The following is a 24,350-nucleotide window of genomic DNA, read 5'->3' on the forward strand; positions in this document are numbered from 1 at the left end:
CCCGGGATTTTGCTTCTCCCGGCACTTTCCCAGGCAGCTTTTACCTACTGACAGATGTGACGGTTAGCTCGAGAGGTAGCTGGAAATGAGCTTAATTGATTGCTTCTCACGATAGATACAGACTGGCAACTAGCCTTCACAGAGAATAAAATCTTGAGTGGGGGGAAATAGGCCCAAGGTCGACAGAAGAGACCGGACAGAGTCTGGTGAGGATCTGAGCTGCTTCCAGCATTGAATGTGTAACAGGAATGCAGATATCCTGAAGGGAGCACTGGCACAGCAATGGTCCAAGGGGGTTTCCCAGGTAAGATATCTGTGCCTCTGTGATCTGTGGTTCTTTTGGAATGCAACCTCAAGCTGTTTTAGTGTTGGTGCAGAATGTTGTTTTAAAGGTTTGAACAATAATAAGCTAATGCATTTATCTTAAGCGAGAGAGGGAGGGTACATATGCATGTGCAAGGCAATTGTATGCTAGAAACAAACGTTTAAAAATTCCCATTCATCTGTATTGTAGCTGGACTCATCTGTATAATGTTTTTGAAAAGTAGAGTAGTTTATCAGACTGTTACGAATATATTAGTAGGTGCAGTGCCAGAATTCTTAACACTGTGTTCATGCAGGATTCTCTCCTTTCAGAACTGTGACCGAGAAGTCGCTCTCCTGGACGTTTATTGTTGCTATTTGTGCCTTCACTGTAATCAAAAGGGAAGATGATTTACATTAGAATGAGGTTATTCTGATTCATTTAAAAATACTGACCATTCAGCATTTTGTTGTAGGTGAAAGCAGAATGTCATTAAGGAATCATAGTAGTAAACAGAAGGCTGCCTCTTCTACATTGTAAAATAGCACCTTAAATGTTACTTGCTGATTATGATTGAGGTCCCATTCATCTAAACCTACACATTCAAATTCATTAGGGCTGGGGGCTCAGCACTTGGAAGTATTGTCAGGAACTTCCTTGTTAGCATGCAGTTCTTGAAATCATTCCTAGGTTGGTAATATAATTTCATGCAATAAATTATTCTCTTTAGTATATGCTTTTTGCCTGACTTTAAAAAAATTAATTTATTAATATGAGAGCTTTTTTTTTTAATCTAAGTAAGATACAGAATATTTAGATATAATAGGGGTCTGCTTGCCTAGGAATGCTTGCCTAAGGGAGGCAATTGTAAACTCAAAGAGTTTGACATCACAGTATAGCCTTTCTTTTTATTTTCAGCAGTGCACATGAAAATCAGGTTCTTTCTGCTGCAACAACAGGATACATGCTGCATTCCTGATTTAAGCCAACAAACCTTATTCCTGATCATGCTGTCAAAATAATTGAGCAAGAACTTTTCTTTTGCCTAAAATATAATTTCTGAGGATCTTAGTGCTGGAATCCTGAGCTGTCTAGTATCCAGTTTTGTGATTTTTATGTAGAGGAGATGTTATAGCTCTTAAATCGTTGCGTCACAGATCCCCTGTAGCAGCAGCTGTCCATACTGTGTTTCCTTCCATTCTGTAATGGGAATTGCTTCCAATTGTCTGTCATCTTTTCAACGTTACTCAAACTTATATTGACAAGGCAGCTATAGGAATGATCCTGAATATCTGTGGACCCTACCTGCTTTTCTTCAGACTCCTTAGAGCAATTTGTTCATTTTCCTTTTGTTCTAGGAAGTTTCTTGATTTTAAAATCGATTTCAAGGTTAAAAATACAGGTGTGCTTCAGTCTCCTCGTTGTAACCTGCCATCCCTGGTAATTTCCTTCATCTCTGTCTCACCATCTTGAAGTTGTCCCTGGCCAGGCTTCATAAACCCCAGTAGAACCCTCAGGAATCCCCATAGTGGGTTCTCCAGAAAGTGAATAGAGTATATCTAGTCAGTAGGAATTTCTGTTTCTTTTGCATTTTATTCAAATAACAAATGAAGTCAGTTTTTTAAAAAAGTTATTAGCTATAAATGTAACTCATAAGTAAACATGTTTTATGTGTTATGTATAAGATACTTTTTCAGTGTTCCTGGTCAGGATTAATTGTTCATGATGTTCATAATGAACATATAGAGCATTTATTAAAAGTTTCTATTTATATGTACATATTTAACTCCAAGTATTTGAATGCTTTGTCATAGTCTTTATATTATGGTCACTGCTCTGCACTCAGTTAATTTTAAGAACATCTTTATAGTTCATGTCTCCTTTTTTTCACATTAAAGCAGTTTAGTTGAAGGTTGCTAAAGAAAAACTAACCTTTAATGAATACATTTGACAAAAGCTTAGTTTGTGCTAAGAGTCATACTTATATGAAATGATTTTTAAAAAGTATGTTTAGGTTACGTTTAGGTTAGAACTCTTATTGGCATATTTTACAAAAATTATACATAGGATGATAAATAAAAGATGAGGCCTCAGTCTGTAGATAATTTGCTTTTTCTCTTGTACTGCTTAGAAACTTGTTATTTTAAATGGGTTTAGGCTACTTTGATATCAGTGGTATTATGTCACTTTCAAATATTTCAAGTTTTTGTATATGAATATAGGTTAAACACTCACTTTGATTTATCCATTGTTGAACAGAGGGTATTACAATTGAATTAGGGAGGGAGTGTATCAAAAATTAAGTAGCATTTAAAGTTATTTTCTTATAGAGACTGTCTCTTTGGTGAATACAATGGGGAGGTAAGGTAAGAAATATTACTCTTAAGTTTCCATGATATTTTCTTATTTAAATAATTCAGTATTTTAAAAATATATATTTATGTCTTTTTATGACATTTATAATAAGCCAAGACTCTGATACTTGCAAAGTATAAAGAATTCATATTGTATATTATGAATATGTCTGTCTCAAGTCAGTTAGTCCTATTATTTCTATCTTATAGATAGTAAAACGTTTTATAGAAAGCTTAGAATGGTTTACCCATTGGTTGGAGGAGGTATGACATAACCTCAGTTACTATAGTTACCTAACATTAAAAATTTTTGAAGCCTAATACAGTCCTAAGCCTAAGGGGAGAAAGATACTAATGTAATCTCTGCCCTCAAGAAGTTTATAATCTTCCTAAAATGAGAAAATGTGTAGAAATGCAAATGTACTTGAAGACGCCCTAGGAAAGACTGAGCTTAAGAATTTGGCAGGATTGGCGGGAGTTTGGCAGCTCCAGACTTGGGAATCCACTAAAAGGCAAAGAAATGTTATAAGCTGGGAGTGTAGGAGAGAAAGGTCAAAGACAATCTGTACTAGGAGGGGATACATAGAAAATACTAGCAGGAACGCAAAAGGGACAAAGTAGACTCCGATTTTAGAGGACTAAGAATTCTAAAACTTAAAGTTCAATGCCCAGGTGGCGTGGCTTAGCGGTTGAGCATCAACCTATGATCCAGAAGATCGAGATTCGATTCCCAGTCAGGGCACATGCCCAGGTTGTGGGCTCCATCCCCAGTGGGGCGCGTGCAGGAGGCAGCCGATCAGTGACTCTCATCATTGATGTTTCTCTCTCCCTCTCCTTCTCCCTTCCTCTCTCTGAAATAATATATATATAAAACTTAAAGCTCAATAATTTGTTATTTTCTGTATGGAAATTATAGTGGTAACTAACCCATGGAGACTAAATTTCCAAACACTGAAATAAAATTTATAGTTTTATTTCTTTACTTTTTTGGAGTACTTATGATCTGGGTACTGTGCTCAGTGATTTACTATATTATTTTCTTCAATCCATATAATTTTGTGATTTTTTTAAAGTCTCATTTGATAGATGAAGTCTAGATGACTACGAAGCCTGCACTTTTAACTAGTTTTAACTTTGCGTATTTTCAAGGATCTTTTCAAATAATCCATTTCATTGGCAAAGACAAATTGATTACTAACCTCCCTGTCAGTAATTGGGCAAAGAGACATGGAATTAGAATTCAAAAAAAAACACACCACAAAGAGTGCCAAATTCAGTAAAATATCCATTACATTTTTCAGCAAACCACATTTTAATATTGAAAGTCCCAATTTTTTTAAAAAGAAGTCACAAACCAAATGAAGCTGAATTGGGGAAAAATACAGTCATGGAGGCATGCCATTAGTCTTCAGAGTACACCTCATCGTGGCATCACACACAGCTCAGCATGAATCAGGCTTCTCGGCATAAACAAATTTCTCTTCCATTACTGAAAAAGTTCTGTATTTGGAGAAGAAATAGCAAGTCTCCTCATGTTGACCAGAAGGGAATGGGTAAGCATCTAAGGTAAAGCGGATGTTTAGATGGAATTTTAAAATTTAATTATATTTTGAATCGCTCAATAGTTTCATGTTTATCCCAGGTGAGATGGAAATGTATTAGCATTTTGGTAAATGTTTTGAATTGAGTTTGGGTTTTGGCCCCGTGTTGCCTAAACCTGCTTCAGGTTTTTAGTATCTGCTCTTAAGTATTTCAGAAACCAGTACAGATATAACAGCATGCTGGGAATGAGAAGGTGGAACCTTTTAGCTTCATGAAGCAAAAGATCATGAGGTATATAAGGTTAGAAGATTTTATATCTAATGGACAGTTTACTAGCTTCCCATCTAAGTGTTTGCTTGGACCCATCTGATGTTTCTTGGATATGTTTCATTATACCTGCACAGATAAAATGTGTACATAGTGATAGTCTAATAACAAACAAAATTATATTGGTTAGTGCTGCTCATCTGTGCCATGTGAAATCTCTGAAAACAGCTCCCTGCCCCTGTGCAAAATTAAGTTAAAATGCTTTGGTTCCTCCAGTGACAGACATTGGGTTTGATTGATTGCCAATGCACATTTATACAGTCTAGTAATTTTCAAGTTGTGTAGTCCCCTGTTTGGGTTGTTCTTTAAGGTAAATCATTTTGGCACATAGATAATCTGTGTTTTCGCAGATCACAGAACCTGCAAAACTTAGCTTCCCATTTTCCAGTCCCTGTGGAGTCTATAACTTTCATCATATGTTTGTGCTCTGATTTTTTTTTAGTTTGTGCTTCAGTAATCACTTTTCCTGTGTGTTATGGTGTTGAGGTTAGGTGTTCAGGTATTTAGTCTCCTCTATCTCCAAGGCTTAGGTCATTGTAGATGTTCAATAAATATTCTTTGAACTGATGTAGAAAAGGCCATTTTTGCATGTAACCTAATGAATGTTTATGAGAGATTGGCCAAATCTGTGCAGTTTATAAAGTGGGCATTCTCTCGGAACAATGGCTTATAAAATAAAACGAAATCATTCTACTATCTACATGTATTACTCAGGAAGTTCTTTTTATGGACTACACAGTACAGTGATGGTATATAAGGAAAGGACATATTCTCCCATTGGAACACTGGGATTTTTTTGAAAAATAAATTTCAGTAATCATAAAGGAGTTCTTATGAGGAATTTATATAATTGAGGAGGGTAGGCAGTAGAATAATGAGTTTATTTTCCTGCTCTCAGTCTTTTTTTTCTTAATTGAGCAATCCATTGTGTTTGCTTTTTCTGAACAAATCTGTAATATATGATTTATGCATCTAACATGTTCAGTTAACAAAATAGTTTTTTGGTCAAGTAGGAGAAAATAGGGCCTTTTGTTGTGTAACCTGCAGACCTTTGGTGCAGGATGAGCTAATTTAAAATTAATCGGTTATTCCAAGATTCAACAAATTAGCTTATAGGCCAGATTTGGCCTGCTGCATGTTTCTATAAATAAAGTTTTATTGGAACATAGCCATACCCAACATTTACATATTGTCTGTAGTGCTTTTGAGCTAAAAAAAAAACCTAGAAGAGTTCATTGGTTGCAACAGAGACCATAAGGTCCACAAAGCCTAAAATATGTACCGTCTAACTCCAGAAAGTTTGCCAGCCCCTGAGTTATACCATAGAAGTTAAAACTTTGAATCAGGTATGGGTTCAAATCTTCAAATCCTGCCTTACAGCTTGCTACTTGTGTAGCCTTGAGCAAATAACTTATTATAAAAATGTCTGATTTTTTATTTTCTTTCCTCTAAGTGGGAATAATACCACCTACCACTATTTCCATGAGATAATAGAAAATGTATATATTGGTCTCTGCCCCCCAATTCCTGGCACAGAATTCCTAAAACCCTTGTAATTTCCTTAATGGTAAGAAAACTAGGAACATCTCTCATTCTAATATTTGTCTTTGACCCTGTTCCTGACACAGGATTCCTAACACCTTGTAAATTCCTGTTATAATAGCACTAGTAGCATCTTTTGTTCTAAATGAGGCAATCTGGGTGGGCTCCTGGATGGGGGCTGATCACCAGAAATACCAAGCCATGATTAGAAGCTTGGATTTTCCTCTCTCCCCCTACTCCAGAGACGAGAGAAGGGCTAGAAATAGAATTAATAATTGATTGTGTCTTTGTAAGGAAGCCTCCATATTGTTGTTATTCACATAGGGTTATTCATTATGTTTATAATGTGAGAATAGTATTCTTGATTTATTTTTAATTCAGCACATCTTGTTAATGCCTTGTACACTGGACACACTCAATAAATATTAAATGAATGAGTGCATGGGATGAACACTGAAATATGTAAAAATATGAAAAAGGCGTGAATAGGAGGGGTTTGGGCATTGACTATGTTCTTTTGTTTTTTGATATTTTTTTCTTCTTGAAATAGTATATATTTCAAATACCCTGTACGGAGTTCAGTTTTGAATTATTTGTACAAGGCAGTTTTATAGCTGACAAGCGGACGTGAGGCAAATTGAGCTAGATGTGTAGAGTAATCAGTAAGGTTTGCGGTGTTACGCTGCAGGGCTTTGAAGGAGGGGACACTTGTGACAGCAGTCAGTAGAGGACTGTTAAACTGTTGAGCAAGAGGACTGATCTTCTGGCTATAACCTAACTCGCTGACAGAGTGCAAGGGGATGATATGGGGAACTACGTGGAAGATACATCAGCTGGGATTAAGTGCCACTGTGAGTGATGAAACCCTAGAGTAATAGTTATTCTAAAGGATGGAGATTTCTTTTCTCGCTGGTATGAGTCTGAAAGTGGGCACTGCACGGTGTCTGGGCCCCACGCTCCTTTCAGGTTGTTGCTGTTCGATGTTTGCCCTCCATTCCCTACATCACCTCCGAGTCTAGAGGACCTAGGTCCAGCCATCACAGCCGCATCCCAGCTGCCAGGAAGGAAAAAAGAGAAGAGAAGGGCAGCCTTCCTCCTTTTCAGCGTATTGTTGGAAAGTTGCACATAACTCTTTAACTCAGATTCCACCGTCCAGAGTTTAGTTGCACAGCTAGCAACAAAAGAGGCTGGGAAATATTTTTTCTTCTGAGCAGACACATGCCCAGCTAAACATATTTATTTCTGTCAGTCAAGAAGAAAGGTAGAATGGCTATCAGAGAACAAATGAACAGACTTTCCAATGGAGGTTTTTTTTAATATTCTAGGAAATACGAAGAGAAGGCCATAAGCTGATACAGGTAGAACTTTTCGTATAAACTGCATTCAACCAGCATTCATTGAGAGTTGTTCTCAGAGCCTGGTGTGTTTCTGGGTAAAGGGCATCATTGGTGTGGATTGTGTGATAACAGCGGGGAGAGCAGATGTGGTTGTAGGGAGAGTGTGTGAAGGCCCCGCACAAAGCCTCTGAGGACCGGCAGGAGGAACCTTAGGGAGCAATGCTGAGACCGTGTGGGAGAGGTGAGCTGGGTAAGGAGAAGAGCACCTCTTTGAATTTCACAAAGGGGACTAAGACCCAGAAAGAGCCCAGCACCCTCACCCTCCTGCCCATCAGCCTTACAATTTATTAACTTCTTTTCTCTTCATTTCTCGCCTTGATAATCGTTTTTGTTTATGTCATAGGTTTAAAACTTTGAAAATAAGAGCAAGAAAGAACCTATTATATAATACTATGTTTCCTTCATTCTAAGGTACACATTTTTACACTTGGGGAATGAGATCAAAATGTACTTAAAAGTTCTATAGAAGTTCTACTTCTAGTACTTCAAGTACTTTGTTTAAGAAGGATGCAATAAAGGCAGCAGACATCTCCCCTCCCCCCCTTTTCTTTGATTACTTGCTTGCTTGTACTTATCTATCCAAACCAGAAGAGAGTGAAAATTTTGACATGTATAGTATTTTGATTCTCTTGGAGCCCTTTTTAAAGGTGTATGATTTTAGTTGGCTATTGTTTGTTCTAATATGATGATTTCTAGATGGTAATATGTATTTTATTATTATTTATTATAGTGTATATTAAGGTAGATGGAAAAGCAATATCATTTCCTACATATTCTTGACTATTCTTTAAACAGCCAGTTATATAAAAATGTGATAGATTGGCAGATGAAAGCTTTCAGAGGGTATTTCTTTGACATATAGAAAAGGTATATAAATTCTGTATAACTTGTAATTTGAAAAGAAAATAAGGCAGCATTTACTCTCAATAGAGTTTATAAGTTAGCTCTAAAAGCAAATCATGTATAAGTACCATACTTACATAATATGCTACATGATCATTTGATTATATGGATTATATGTGCTTGGAATAGTGTATATGATTTCTAATATCCTTTTTCAGTTTTCATTTCATAATTGAAAATTTTTTAAAAACCTCTAATCTACGGTTGCATGTATGAATAGAATTTTTATATCTATACCTGAAGTATTAAAATGTGCTGTGCTGGTGATTTCTTTTGTCTGCTACAAATGTGCTATGTTGGTGATTTTGTTTGTTTGTTTTTTGTTTTTTTGTTTGGTCTGCTACGAAATCTATGCTTACCTGTTTCTTTGGAAGTTAACATTGTAGTCATTTTAATTTTTAATTTTATATATAACCTTTAAGAAAGTTCTAGCTTTCACCTATGACATGGTTGTTCACCTGGATACCATTGTAGATAAGTCATTCATTCTATTTTGCTGACAGTCTGGGCCCCAATTCAGTGGCTTCCCTTTATAATTGTCTAAAGGTTCTCATGGTCTGGCCCCTGGATCTCTTTTTCACTTTCCTCCAGTGTTCCTTGTGCCCCTCACCTTCTGTGTTCTGTCTGTAGAGCCAGTTCCTCCAGCATGTCATCCCTACTCCTTGCCTCAGAGCCTTTACATGCATTTCCCCTGCCTAATATCACTCTCTTTCAACTCTCTTAACTCTAACCTCTCCTTGATGTCCAGTTCAAATACAGACACTTTTTGTATATACTTCCTGTGGTGCCTTTTCTTTATACCTTCTATCTGAGTTCATTTTGTGATTATTAGATTAATTAGATCTCTCTCACTAGGTGATAAGTTCCAGGGCCAGGTCTCCATTGCCCATCAGCATCTAGCAACATGCTTGCGACATGATAGGCATCACTAAAAACTCTTCTGAGTAAGTGAACGAGGAGGCATAATTTTAAGCCTTTATACTCATTCTGGAGAGCTAAGCAAAGTTCACTTTCGCATTACTGATCCTGATCAAGAAAAATACATAAATTTAACTCACTCTTGTCTTTGAAATAAAAAACAAAAACACCCTACAGTATAGTCAAAAGAGCCTTTGTGTGTAGAGTAAGAAGATCTGTATTCAAATTTCGTTCAGTCACTTTCTAGTTGTGCATTCTCAATCAAGCCACTTAAAGTTCTGGGCTATTGGCTACCTTGAACGTTAGTTTCGGTATTAAATGAAAAAAAGATATATGAAAGAGCTTGGAGCGGAGCCTAATAGAAAACTCATTCCCAGTATATGTTACTTGCATTTGAATATAATTTTTGTCTTTAATATCATCTGCATTCATCTCATAACTGTTTTTGAATTCACTAAACAATTATGCCTCTTGTAATTTAGTGAACACAGTAGTTCTCAAAGTGCATCCCTCGCCTCCCACTCCCCTGCACGTCAATCAGAGGAACATGTTTTATTTCTGTTCTTGGATCTCATGGGGTAGAAGTAGGGACCAGGGAGTCAAGTAGTTCAGTTGACCAAGCACAGAGTAAACCAGTGATAAGGGCAGAAGGTGAGGAGCAGAGAGGGCACAGCAGTCTGTGGGCTGTGGGTGATTATCATGTGGAAAAATTACAGATGTGGGGAGCACTGGGGTTCTGCACAGTTAAAGTAGAGTAGCCCGGCTGGGTGTGGCTCCGCGGTTGAGCATTGACCTAGGATCCAGGCGATCGGGGTTCAATTCCTGGTCAGGGCACATGCCTGGGTTGCGGGCTGCAGCCGATCAGTGACTCTCTCATCATTGATGTTTCTGTCTCTCTCCCTTCCTCTCTCTGAAATCAATTAAAAGATAAATTTAAAAAAAAAAAAAAGTAGAGTAAGACGAAGTAGGAAGTAGGACCAGGTGTTATGTTATGCTCATGTGGGTCACCTGACATATTCCCCAAACAACTCAAACACATAGTTACTATTATTTTCACTTTACACATTAGATAACTGAGGAAAGAAGGAGGTTCATCAGCCCAAGGTTTCCCAAATGCAGGTGGCAGAAGTAGGATTTGAACCCCCACAGTCTGACTCCAGAGCCTCCACTCTTTGTCACTAGGTTCTGTTGGCCAATGAACTGAGGAGGCATTGCTTTGGAAAGTTCGAGTACAAGGGATTTGTACCTGGAGAGTGATACAGGCTCCCCAGGAGCGCTCACCTGGGAATTCATCCAGGAACCTGTTATATAGGATTTAAAGTGGACTTTGAGTGCCCTTTGTACCAGGTAGCTTGGATTTTCTCCTGCTAGTGCCCCCTCAACTTTGTTTTGAAATGGTAATCTGTTGGGATCATAGAATTTCATCAGAATTTAAGCAAAGTGAATTGTCAGAAAAGGCAAACATGAAAAAATATTCAGTCTCTTATCCTTAACTTCTTGAGGCTGCAAATCAGGTTTTATTTAACTGAGTGCTTACTATGTGCTGGATACTGTGATAGGTTCTGGGGATACAAAATAAGTGAGACCCAGGTCTGGTTCTCAAGGAGCCCCAGTCCTTTGAGAAAGGTAAGTCAGTTTTCACAGTGGGGGAAGAGTTTTGAAAGAGTAAGGCTTCCATAGTATTTTGGAATAAGAGAAAGGATTCTGAATCCTGCCTGAGGAGTCATGGAACCCTTTGAGCAATTTACAAAGTCATTAAGGCATGGAAGATCATAGGAGCCACGGTATTATAATATGGCTAAATGCATTATGCAAGAGAGCATGGCAGAAAATGGAGCTACAAAGGAGACAGTTACTGGCCACTTTTATGGGTCTTGTACGGAGCTAGGGGTATCATGAATTTATAAAGTTATCAAAAATCTAAGGTGTCATTTTATTTTTATTCAGCCATACTAAGTTAAGAACTCTCCTTTTATTCCAAAAATCTTGATATTTTTTCTAAACATTTTTGTTTGCTAATTTTACCTTAAGTTATATCTTAAGAGTTGAAATTTCTATTCAAGGAAAGATACGTTTAGCAAGCATTCAACACTGCTCATTATAGGACTGATTTGACTGCATATTAGAAAAAAGATAGTATGCTAAATATAGTTTCATAGTACCCATTAAAGACACATGTGGTTTATAATTTATAAAAGAGACAGTGATTTACATTAAAATATGGACTCTGCCCTTTACTAGCTAATTTTCTTGGCAGTTCGCTTAATTCCTCCCAGTTTCAGTATTTCTTATTTCTAGAAAGGACTATTGAAGTATTCAGTGAGATCATTTATTTGAAGGTAACTGTCACTCCAAAGGCAACATCTGTTATTGTTATAAATTTGAGTTTGGAAGCGCCCATAAGAGATTTTTAGATTAGTCCTCCACAGATGGTCCTTGCTTGCTTTCCTCTGCTGTTCCTTTTGCCTTTCTATTTTGCTCATTTATTCCAGTTTCCTCCCCCCTCATTTATCTTCTCTTTTATCTCGTGAGAGCAATTGTTCACCGATGTGCAAGATCCTGTTCAGGTTCTGACTGTCGGCTGCTTCCAGGGCGTGATTGATATAAAGACGAGACAGAAATGAGAAAGGACTGGCTACAGTGCCTGAAGTAATTCCTCTCTCATGTTATCATTTCAACAGCCTAAGAAAGAGCCAAAAGGATATGAAAGCCCAAGGGAGAAAGGATTAAATGGTGCAAAAATACCCACACCAGAGGGAAGAAGATGAATGATGAGCCTTGTCAGTTTATTTTAACAGTCTTTGGTATCTTTCCTGTAGCTTTATTATAATCATCTTAGGTTCCAGTTTTTTAGAACTCAGTCTTTTTTTTTGTGGACTTCTTTAGCTGTACGGGATAGATGCTTCCTTTCCACAGCAGCTTTTCTACAGAATATGTGTGTGATTTTCTTCCTAAGTCATTTTGGCAAATGCAGATCTAGATCACAACATAACCTTCAATAAAATGTCAAGGGTAAACTTGTTTTTTAATAGACTCTCTCTTCTTCATTTCTTCCTTCCTTGTAAAAAACTCTCTCAGGTAGTGCTGCTGTGAACATGGGCATGCAAATGCCTCGTCAAGACCCTACTTTCAATTCCTTTGCATATATTCTCAGAATCGGAATTGGTGAGTCGTAGGATAATTCTCTTTTGAATTTTTTGAGAAGTCATTACACTGCCTTCCACACCAGCTGCACAATATTACATTACTGCCAACAGTGGACAAGTGGTCCAGTTTCTCTATAACCTCACTAACACTTGTTATTTTCTGGGGTGTTTTTTTTTTGTATGTGTGTGTTTTCTAGTAGCCATCCTAGCCATCCTAAAGGGTGTGAAGTGGTATCTCATTGTGGTTTTGATTTGCAATTTCTCTGATGATTAGTTATGTTGACATCTTTTGATGTGTTTATTGGCCATCTGTGTATCTCCTTTGGAGAAATGTCTTTTCAAGTCCTTTGCATATTTTTAATCAAGTTGTTTTGTTGTTGTTGAGTTGTAGGAATTCTTTAATATTCTGGATATTACTGCTGTGTCATTAAAACTGGTTTAGGTATTGCTTTAAGCTCTCCAACTGCAATAGATAAGAAAGGGAAGTTTGGCTGATTAAGGAGTAAACCTCAAGTACATAAAGCTGCTGTGGGCTAGGCATTAAGCTAAACACTTTACAGTCTTTAATTCTGTGTTTTGAAATTCCTAGGATAAGGAAGGTTATTGTTCTTATATTAAAGATGGGAATGTGGCATCAATGGAATTTGAACAGTTGTTTTTTTTTACTTCATGATGTACATTTTAGTGAAAAGCTTTCCGCCTCTAAAGCTCTTGTGCCTTTTTTCTGATTGAGCCTAGTTTAACACACCTAAATGATAGTGTTTCCAATAATGCGGAAACATCTGAACTACCCAGAACAGATGTGCGTCTCAGTTTAATCGTGGAGTCCTTTATTAAAATTTAATTCTTAGAGGAAATAAAACTCTATTAATTAGAAATTTTGACTAACTTAACCTGTTCCTTGAGCAAGTCAGAAAGGAAGAATTTGTAAGTTTGTAGTTTTGTAATTTATTCATACATTTATGCTGCACCTACTCTGGGACAGGACCTCTGCCTGCAGAGAACAGAGGTAGTTTCTTCTCTCATGTTAGTGGGGGACATGAGCAAGAAGCAACTGAAGACGACTACACAAAACACTGTCACACGTCAGCGAGAATTCTACTTCTCCCCTGGACCTTGCTGTGATGGTGATCGGAACTAATACATAAGTGCGGGGCCCTGGGGAAACAGAGCCAGGTGGGTTCTGAAGCAGGTATGCAGAGGGAAGTTTGCTTCCAAAGTATCAGTTGCTGGGGGGAACAGATTAACTTGGCAAATACTGTATTATATTCCTTTTTCTACAGTCTACTACAGTTCCCTTTAATTATTGGAAACTGCCATTTTCTCCCCTCCAGAAGACATAATTAAACACCTCATGCTCTCGGCGCCACGGCTGGTCTCTGTGATCTGTCGCCAGTGTGGAGCTTTGGTTGAGCATTGTTGCATGACTGGGTAATGACCAGAAAGCAAAATCAGCCCAACTCTAACACATTTCTGCTGTGCTATGACCATAATGAGCTTGCAGCTCAATGCTTTTATAGTGATTATAGTGTATTCTCTATTCTCATAATATTTAAAATGTACAAGTGATTGTAAAGAGTGCTTTTAAATTCCATTTGGCTTTTCTCAATGCTATTGTCAAAATCAGAACATTTTTACAGCTCTCTCTTAAGACAGTAAAGGTCTGAAGTCAATAGTAATCAAACCCTTTCTTATACCTTGTTTTCAGCCATCTCCAAGGGCCATTAAGGCATTTTGCTCTTCGATAGGTACTTATTGTAGGTTTTTCGTCAGTATTCTTTTTTTATTTTATTGATTTTTTTAGAGAGAGAGGAAGAGAGGGGGTGGGAGGAGAGGAAGAAACATCAATCGGTTGCCTCCCGTACGCACCCCAACCATTGATCAAACCCACAACCTAGGTATGTGCCCTGACCAGGAATCAAACCTGCAACTCTTTGGTACACAGGACAACACTCCAATCAACTGAGCCACCCGGCCAGGGCTCGACAGAATTCTTTTTTTAAAATTTATCTTTATTGTTGAAAGTATTACAAATGTCCCCCAGTTTTTTCCCCATTGACTGCTTTTTGACAGTATTCTTTAGTGTGTGTAAGAATTACATAGAAATCTTTTTTTTTTTAAATCATGGTTACTCCTTGGCTGCATTCCAAGATTTAGATTTTGTAGATATGACACGGAGCCCAGACAACTGTATCTTATACAGAACTACCTCTGGCGATCCATGGACCACACTTTGGGTGTAATGGTGCTCTTACAGACAGGCCTCACTGGACGTATCCATCAGGATTGAACATGTGAGGCCCTGGCGGGTAGCTCAGTTGGTTAGAGCTTCATCCCGATACACCAAGGTTGCGGGTTCAGTCTCTGGTCAAGGCACATACAAGAAGCAACCAATGAATGTATAAATAAGTGGAACAACAAATCAATGGCTGTCTGGCTGTCTGTCTCTCTCCCTCCCCCCCCCTTTCTCCCTCCCTCCCTCCCTCCCCCTCTTCCTCTATCTCTCTAAAAAATCAATCAATAAATTTTTAAAAAAGGACTGAACATGTGAGCTTATGTGTTTGGACATGGGTATAGATGTGTCTGTCTTCACTAAATAGGGTTGATAAGCTTTCCTCTGTATTAAACTAATTTAAATGTATATTTTCAGCCTATTGGCGGTAAATAAACTTGTACTTTGTAAATAAATCACTTGCCAACTGCATCTCCCCCACTGAATGATTGCCTTATTCTGCACCCCTCAGTATCAGAGGGCTTTGGCAAAGTGATCAGTTTACTCACGGCACGAAATAAAGAAGGAATTGGGGTGAGATTTGTGAAAATGAGAGATGAAGATAGACCTCCTCAAACTTCAGTTTAGATCATGCCTAATTGCCTCAGTATCTGAGACCTAGAATAGTGAAACTGCCTAATTAATGAGGACTTTTGGATTCTGTTCCTTGTTTTGCTATTAGTTTACAATAACCTCTGTGGTCCTTGGTGTCCTTGACTGTGAAAGCTCTGGACTGGTTTCATTCCCCCTCCAAACTAAATGAGATTCTTAAGAGTTTAGGTACTAATCACAGAAGTGCATCTTTCTCACTCTGCTGTTATGTAACCGAAAGAAAGTTTCAAATCATATTTGGAATTTCTTACGCTTTTGATAGTACCTAATTCAACCCTTTTTTTCCTCTTTTAATTCACCCTACTATCCTTAGCAAGTAGTATAATGCCTGGCCCAGAACAGGCATTTGGTACTTATTTATTTATTTATTTATTTATTTATTTATTTATTTATTTATTTTACTTATTAAAATATATCTTTATTGATTTCAGGGAGAGGAAGGGAGAGGGGGAGAGAGATAGAAACATCAATGATGAGAGAATCGTCATTGATCGGCTGCCTCCTGCATGCCCCCCGACTGAGGATCGAGCCGGCAACCCGGGCTTGTGCCCTGACCAGGAATCAAAGCAGGGTCTCCTGGGTCCTAGGTCGATGCTCAACAGCTGAGCCACACCCAACTGGGTGGTACTTTTCTTTAATGAATAAATGGATGAAGTTAGCTACTACTCTTTTGTCTGAATCCTTGAGTACCTTTTTACCCCTTAACCCATATTATATCCACTTACCACTTTGGGTGCATAGCAATGGCCTCCTAAATAGCTGGGTTTCCTAGAGCCATTCTCCCCACAGCTGAGGGCTGATTCATTGTCAAACACTGTTCGAACGGCAGCCATATCTGCCTCATCTAGCAGCAGTTCAGGGCCTGCCTTTTTCATTTTGAGCCCCAGATTGAATTTACCAGCCATCTGTTTTTGATACCACAAACCAGCTCAAACTAAATGGTCACCTCCTTGTCTTTCACTCCTTGTCTCTAAGGAACAGACCTCAGTTTCCCTGTTAATCTTTCCCCTGCCTTTACTTCAGACATGTAAACAGTCTGCAAGCCTTATTGGTTTATTTTTGTTGTTAATGCTCACCCGAGCATATTTTTTCCATTGATTTTTAGAGAGAGAGCGGGAAGGAGGGAGGGAGGGAGAGAGAAACATTGATGTGAGAGAGACACATCTATTGGTTGCCTCCTGCACGCACCCTGGGGATGGAACCTGTAACCCAGCTATGTGCCTTTGACTGGAAATTGAACCCGAGACCTCTGGCGCTCTAACCACTGAGCAACACCAGCCAGGGCAAGCCTTATGGATTTTATCTATCAGATTATTTTCTACCACCACATCCTAGCTTTGCCTCTAAGCCTTTGTCCACCATTGTATTTTTATGGTCTTCCTCTTGGCCTTCCTGTTTCCTCTTCCCCGCTCCTCACCCTATGGGTACTGCTGACAAATGGAGCTTCCAAAGGCCCTGGTCTGGGGATTGCCTATGTGTGTTCCATGTCTCTTCCTAAACAGTAAATTCCAGAAGGACTGAGGCAGGTTTTAGACCTCCCCTCTGCCACTGCAGCAGATGTGAACACAGCACGCTGCTTTTTTATCTCCTTTGTGTGGTGGGTAAGCATTTGAAACTTGGGGTGAGACAGACTAGAATGTGAACCCCAGGTCTACCAATGGCTAAATGTGAGTTTGGGCAAATTTCTTTACTTCCATGAGCCTCAGTTTCATCATCTGTAAGATCAGGTGATTAAATCTTAGGAGGATTTTTTTTCTTTTAGTTGTGAAAATTTTCAAACATTTATAAATCTGAAGAGAATAGTCAGTGAATTCTCATGTATTGTTTTCCCAGGTTCAATAATTACCAAGGTTTTACTGTACTTGTTTCACCTACCCCTTATTTTTCTTTAGTAAAAATATTATTAAACCATTTCCAGACATCATATAATTTCACCCATACATACCCATTTCTAAAAATACAACCATAATACGATTAATGTACCAAATACAATAACTCTTTGGTTTTATCTAATATAGAGCCCAAATTAATGTATTTTTTACAGTTGGTTTCTTCAAGTCAGATTTCAAGCAAGGTCCTCAGTTTGCATTATTTTATTCTCTTTTTAAAATAAATATTTATTGAAATATATACAAATAGAAACCTGTACTACAGTTTGATGAATTTCCACCCACCATCCAGGACACAAAATCGAACATCACTACCGTTCAGAAAAAGTCACTTTTTCTAATTCACTATTTCTTCCCTCTTTCCCAAAGGTCAGTTCCATCTTGACATTTAAAATCGTAGATTAGCTTTGCTTGTTTTTGAACTTGATAAAAATTGAGTCTTGTGGTTTATACACTTTTCTATCTTGGTTTCTCACGTTCAACAGTACGTTTCTAATATTCAAACATGTGGCCTATAGCAGTGGTTGTTTTTAATTGTTGAATAAAGTTCCATTTTATAAACATTCCACAATTGTTTATCTGTTCTTCTGTGAATGGCATTTTGAGGGCTATACCTCATAACACCGAATATGCAGAGGGATCCGCATAGTGTCCGTGAAAGTTCAGCTAATGTTGATACAGTGCCTGGTTTAAAGTTTGCTCATTGTATATTGACTCATTTGAATTTTGATTAATGGGAACATTTTAGAGTTTTATTATTAATTGCAGCTCTTTTTTTCCTTACTCTATGGTCTCTTAAAGAAAAAAATCTTAATTATTTTTGCTCTGACTGAATTTTGTCACTTTAAATTTATGGTTGATTTTCTTTTCAATTCTTATATCCAATATTGAATTGAATTTTTATGAATGAAAGAAAGGAAATTACTTCTGTGTTTTTCCCCCAAGTTCTATATTAATACTTTTTTTGTGTTTAATTTTGACCCTAACTTTTACCTAAGATCATGGACTCCATAGCCAAACTTCCTGGTTTCAAACCCAAGTTTTACCATTCACCAGCTGTGTTAGCACACAAGTTAGCTACCCTCTCTGTGCCTTAGTTTCCTCACCTGTAAGACGGGGGATAATAATGCCTACCAAATAGGTTTTTTTTTAAAGATTAAAGGAGTTAAATTATAAAGTGCTTAGAACAATATCTAGCTGTTATACTTATCTGTAGTTCTCATGTTTCTGTGTTTCAGTATTACTTCTACTTATAGGTCCATATGACATTATCAAATTTATAACTGGCAAGAATATCTCTTACATGTAAGAGGAAAGTTTATTTGTTGTCATGCCAGATGTAGTTTCTTTACGCTGACGTGTTTTCATTATTTTCTTTATTTTTGGGCTTTCAGTTGAGATTGGCTCCTTACTGCTGAAACTCATATGCTGTTTCTTTGGATTAGTTATGGATGTTTTTTTTTCCACATATTTTTGCTTCTCAAATCTGCATGTACTGATTAACTCAGAGAATGAAAAGTGGTTACTGCAGAAGAAGTTAGGTTAAAATGCATATATAGCCTGACGGTTTAAAAGTGGGATTATTGCCCGGCCGGGCGTGGCTCAGCGGTTGAGCATCAACCTAGGATCCAGGCGATCGGGGTTTGATTCCCGGTCAGGGCACATGCCCAGGTTGTGGGCTTGATCCCCAGTCAGGGGCATGCAGGAGGCAGCTGATCAATGACTCTCTCATCATTGATGTTTCTGTCTCTCTCTCTCTCTCTCTCTCTCCCTCTCCTTTCTTCTCTCTGAAATCAATAAAGATATATTAAAAAAAAAAATTGTCATGTTTAAAAAAAAAGTGGGATTGTTGTATTTAATGTATAGGAAAATGTGCTTAAATATTTTTCTGTGTGATGTTATTCTTTATTATTTGGAAACAGACCAGGTAAAGAAATGCTTCTGAAGTTGTATTGGGTCATTATTCCAACATGTCAAACATTTTCTATTAAAATACTGGGCAGTTAAGTTTCTTTCTTGGGAGAAGGCTCTGTTATTTAGCAAGACCCAATATCCTATGATGAGACCCTGAGACCATAGTGGAGAAATTTTATTGGCTTTCTTGGATAAGGAAAAGGCATCGGTACTTTGATACAGAATTATGAGCAATTTGGGATTCCTTTCTTCAGGTAACATTGTCATGGGGCTAGAAAATCCATGTTTAAAACAACCATAACTGTTCAGCTGAGACAAAAGACTATTTTCTCTCCAGTTATTCCAGGCTGATGTTCATTCTGGGCACTGAAGTAAAGGCTGGTGCCAAAAGAAGTAGGTTACTTATCTCCTAATCTCTGGGTTTTATTTAGAAGTGGAAGGGCATCTAGATTATTTGGGATAGGCACTGCCTTCACTTAATTACACATTGTGAAAGTCAGTGAAAATCAGTATAAAGATTGGCTGTTTATTACAAATACTTCTTGGGAATACCAGTAATGGGTATAGTAAGATCCTGGATCATTATAACACTTTTAATATTTTGTTGCTAAAAATCTTGTAGTTATGTAAGGGGGTGTGTGTATGCGTGTGTGTTTGTGTGCGTGCACGCAGGAAACAAAGTATGGTTTCTTTGTATTTTATTTTTCTTAATTTTAGAGAGCCCCATTGGCCTCAAATATTCTTTATCCCACCTCTTTAATGCATTTTTAGTGAAATTGAAATGTTTTAAGAAAACTGCTTTCCTTACACGTTTTCTTCCCACATAGCCCCTTCCCTGCCCACTGGCTGCCATGGAAACAGCTCACAGCAGCCCTTAGAGCAAGTGCCAGGCAGGCAGCGTGGGTTCCCCTGTGGTGGAGCCACATGTCTGATGCTGTAGAACAGTTTGCGCTGACTCAGCTGTACACAGGAGGAGCTATACTGTGATTTCTTTCTTAAATCCTGAGTTAACAAACTAGCATGCGGTGTCTTGATTTTTCAAAGATGGGAGTTCAGTTCTGCTTCCTGCGCCCCGACACTAACTCTGTTTTCCTTCTCTTGTTTTGAAATTCTAGTTCACCTTTTACTATACCTACAGAGTAGAAGTAATTGGTAATGGAAATTACAAGGAACTTCTGAGATTTGAGAGGGAAGGAGGCAGCAATAAGTGGGAGGGTAGGAGAGAGAGGGAAAAAGATTGAGATTGAGATTTTAAAGTAATCTATTGTACTGTATAATCAAAACAAATTTCTTATTTAATCCTGAGCATGATTATGGAGCCAGAGATAATCTTCATATTAGATTAGTTTTGTGAACAGCATATTTAAAGCCTGCCTTAAATTTTGGTTGTCTCTGAACTTTATGTTTGACTGTCATGATTGCTCTAGAAAAAATTTTTGCATTGCATGGGAGATTAAGCTGTTATATACAGATATAACTGCCCATGCAAATCATCTAAGGACCCTGTTACAAAGAGAACTTAACCCCATTCCCAAACCTTACCCCAACCGTACTGGTTCAGAATCTCAGCTGGTGGAGCCTAGTTGCGATTTTAATTTATAGGCTCTTCGGGTGATTTTTAGGTATCCTGCCTGGCAGATGATCTAAGCAAACTAAGCTTGGGAACCATTGTTTCAGCTCCCTTAAGGGAGCCTCTTATTATTAAAAATTCTACTGGTCAAGTGAGAGCTGTGATGTGATGAAGAGAGCACAGCACTTGGACCCAAACACTGGCCAAATCACCTCACTTCCCTAAGTATAAGTCCACTCACCTGCATTTTGAGGTGTTTACAAAGGTGTGGGAGGATTCAATGACATGATGAACTGTGAAATATTTATTTTATATAAGGAGTTATTATGATGATTCTAAAGATAATTTCTTTAAGGGAGAAATTTGAAGTTATTTTTATCTTTTAAAATTGTTACTGGAGAAATTCAACATGATTTGATACAAAAGGAATTGAACTACATATTAGAAGACATTAGTTTCTAGCTATAAATTAGGTCTTAACCTTATACAGGATCTTCCTTGTACAGTCTTAGTTTTTTCTTTGTGAAATAGAGTCCGAGGTAAGGGGGTGCTTTAAGAGAAGGTAACTTAACATGATTTCTTGGTTTATTATATCTGAATTAAAAGTCTCTGATTCCATGATATGGAGAAAATATAGCATTTAATTTGTATAGGAGTTGGTCTTGTCATCTTTTAAGCCCCTTCTAGTTATGAGTCTAAATAAAAACTGCAGGATAATTCAGATTGAGGCCTGAAAATCTTAACAATAAAAATTTAACTGAAGATTAAAGGGCATATGTGTTATAAAGCATTTGACACTTTTACTGCCTTATTACTCTTCCTGTTTTATGATGCATTGAAAAAATGATAAAGTATAAACCTTTTTGCTTTTCAAGTTTCTTCAGTTTAATAGAGTCGATTTTAAAAGTTAATGTACACTTTGTTATTTGTTTTTCTAATAGTCCTAATGGATTTTGTTCCTTTTCAATACAAATCTAAAGAAGAAACCATTCTTCTACTTCTTTGAACTGAAAAAATGCATTGTCTCTGAAAAAAATTTTGTATCTAATGCTTTTAGATCTCTGTCACTTTTTTGTCTCATTGGTTGGGGCATTAGTTCAATAGCATAGGGTAGCAATTGAAGGAAACCTTAGAAACGGTTCTTTTATGATTTCAACAGGCATATATTGCACATATTAAGGGACCACTCATTGTAGAGGAATCACAATATGGATAGGGAAATGCTGACATCTCTGTAATATAAATTCAACTGCTCTATTTAAATTTCTCTTTATCTTTTTTTTTAATAGAAAAAATCAGGCAAAGATATGCAGATCTGCCTGGAGAACTGCACATTATTGAACTTGAAAAGGATAAGAATGGACTTGGACTCAGCCTCGCTGGCAACAAAGACCGGTCGCGCATGAGCATATTTGTGGTGGGAATTAACCCGGAAGGACCTGCTGCCACGGACGGGCGACTGCGTATTGGAGATGAACTGTTAGAGGTAGGGTGCATATATTTTTTATTTCTCTTCTAGTAAGGCGAAGGGGTCCAGGGGATAGTGTACAATAAAATGAGGTGAAGGGGAAGGATGTCGACAAATTATATTTTTTCAACTATTTTTGAAAATCATTTTTCAAAATAAAAATAAAGACCATATTGTTGCTTGCAAATGTTATTTGCTGCTTGAGTAAAAACTAATCTCTCAAAATAATTTAGGAGCCCTTAAGTAAAATCTCATGGAAACATATTAAAAGAATAAGGCTTGTTTTTAATATTAATTTAGAAAATTTCAAAACTAATTTGATTATGTATTAATCTAATATTGTTAGTATTTATCAAAATTCTCTGGGTTTTGAATTAACCATAAGTATGACATTTGTTTTCGTTGTTGTTATCGTTTAATTTTTTGGGAAAGTGCTACAGCCAATGAGGCCTTGTGATCTGATTGTCAAGGAATGGTTAATAACTGTGAAGTTGATGATGTGGGTTAAGGCCACATAAGTTCCTTATTTAGGAACAGGGTGGAGATAAAAGAAGCTAAGGAGATGACTGATGCTCTGATAATTACTCTTTTGATGATTTCATCAATAAACTGAAAGGTTATTATTTTCCTAAACTTAAAGTTAGTGTTTCTGTTCCGAGTTTATCTTAGTTTGATATTCATTTGCTTGTTTAATTACTCACTCGTTCAGCTAATATTTTTTGAGTCTCTTAGAACTGGACACAGAAAAATTAATGAATACACCCAGTTCATTCAAATAGCTCTTAGTCTAGAGGGAGAAACAGACATGTCAAGATTGTTGCATTACAAAACAAAAAATATAATAATGACAGCAGCTAATATACTCAGTATCAAACACAGCAACCTCTTTTACTGGCACTTGGTTTGACTTAGCTCTTTGTTAACCAGTGTGCTCTAGGCCTCCTGGATGAAATGCTCCAATACTTGGACATTAAGGGGAATTAAATCACAGAGGCACCAAGTGTCAGACTGCTTACTTAAAATGAGGACTTGCTGTACAATTTCCTCTTCTGATTCTGACTCGGAATACAATTCACAGTCTTCCACAATTTGACATGCCCAACAATTTCTACAGCCAAAGCTGGTCAGACACAACTGTGAGACCATAAGTATCCCCCCTCTCTTCCAACCCCGGTAGTTTCTCCCCATTTATGTCCTGTTTCCACAAAAATGTCACTTCTAGAATTACTTTTCTTTTCTTCTTCTGTTGTCATATAGCATCATGAAAGTGACCCATGTTGGGTAGCACTGCCAAGCATAATCATTAAATAAATAAAAATCAAAGGTGACTATCTGTATTAACTAATAAAACTCATTGCTTCAAGCTTATTTCCTTTGGCTGATGTTTAGGGACTTCTTCAGAGATGAGACAAAGTGGTGGTGGTGGTAGTAATACTGAAAGCAAAAGCTAATTTACTGAGTTATTACTAGCACTCTACCTTTGCACTCACACATTCATGTTCCATATTCTTAAGAGCCCTACGTGGTAAGTACTGTTATTATCACCATTTTATGGATAAGAAAACTGTATAAGTAACTTGCCTAATATTACAGAACTAAGTTATTAAGTTTCAGTAAGAACCCAGGTGTGCCAGACTCTAAAATCCATGCTCTAGCCCGGCCGGGCGTGGCTCAGCGGTTGAGCATCGGCCTGGGATCCAGGCGATCAGGGTTCGATTCCCGGTCCGGGCACATGCCCGAGTTGCGGGCTTTGATCCCCGGTCAGGGGCGTGCAGGAGGCAGCTGATCAATGACTCTCTCATCATTGATGTTTCTATCTCTCCCTCTCCCTCTCCTTTTCTCTCTCTGAAATCAATAAAGATTTATTTAAAAAAAAAAATCCATTCTCTACCCACTTGAAGTACACTGTTCCCCATTGTATTTCAACCAAACCCCACTTGTTTAGATACAGGAGAATTCTGATTTATGATGCTCTATACTTTAGGAAATCATGGCTCTTTAGTCACTTTGTTGTGTTATACATACCTAGACACAGAGTATCTGTCTTGCATGCTAAATGGAAACGTTCCAAAGGCTATAATTTAGAACATGAAAATTCTAGTTCTATTCTCTCGATCTTATTAAGACAAGGGAAAGGCCCGTGGGATCCAGACCAACAGGAGCACTGGTGTTTTATTTATTTCTCTGTCTGA

The 24,350-nt window shown here is 37.6% G+C and overlaps 1 protein-coding gene across 4 annotated transcripts in view; it reads left to right on the plus strand.

Moving 5' to 3' along the window:
* The window catches only part of PATJ (PATJ crumbs cell polarity complex component), a 246,892-nt gene that overhangs the window by 123,879 nt on the left and 98,663 nt on the right, over nucleotides 1-24,350 (plus strand). For all 4 annotated transcript variants that reach the window (XM_081145252.1, XM_081145254.1, XM_081145253.1 and 1 more), the window contains exon 28: nucleotides 21,980-22,176. In XM_081145252.1, the coding sequence (XP_081001378.1) occupies nucleotides 21,980-22,176 (197 nt within the window). The remainder of the gene's footprint in view (nucleotides 1-21,979; nucleotides 22,177-24,350) is intronic.

Source organism: Miniopterus schreibersii (assembly GCF_964146895.1).
Source record: "Miniopterus schreibersii genome assembly, chromosome: 8".
Taxonomy (NCBI): domain Eukaryota; kingdom Metazoa; phylum Chordata; class Mammalia; order Chiroptera; family Miniopteridae; genus Miniopterus; species Miniopterus schreibersii.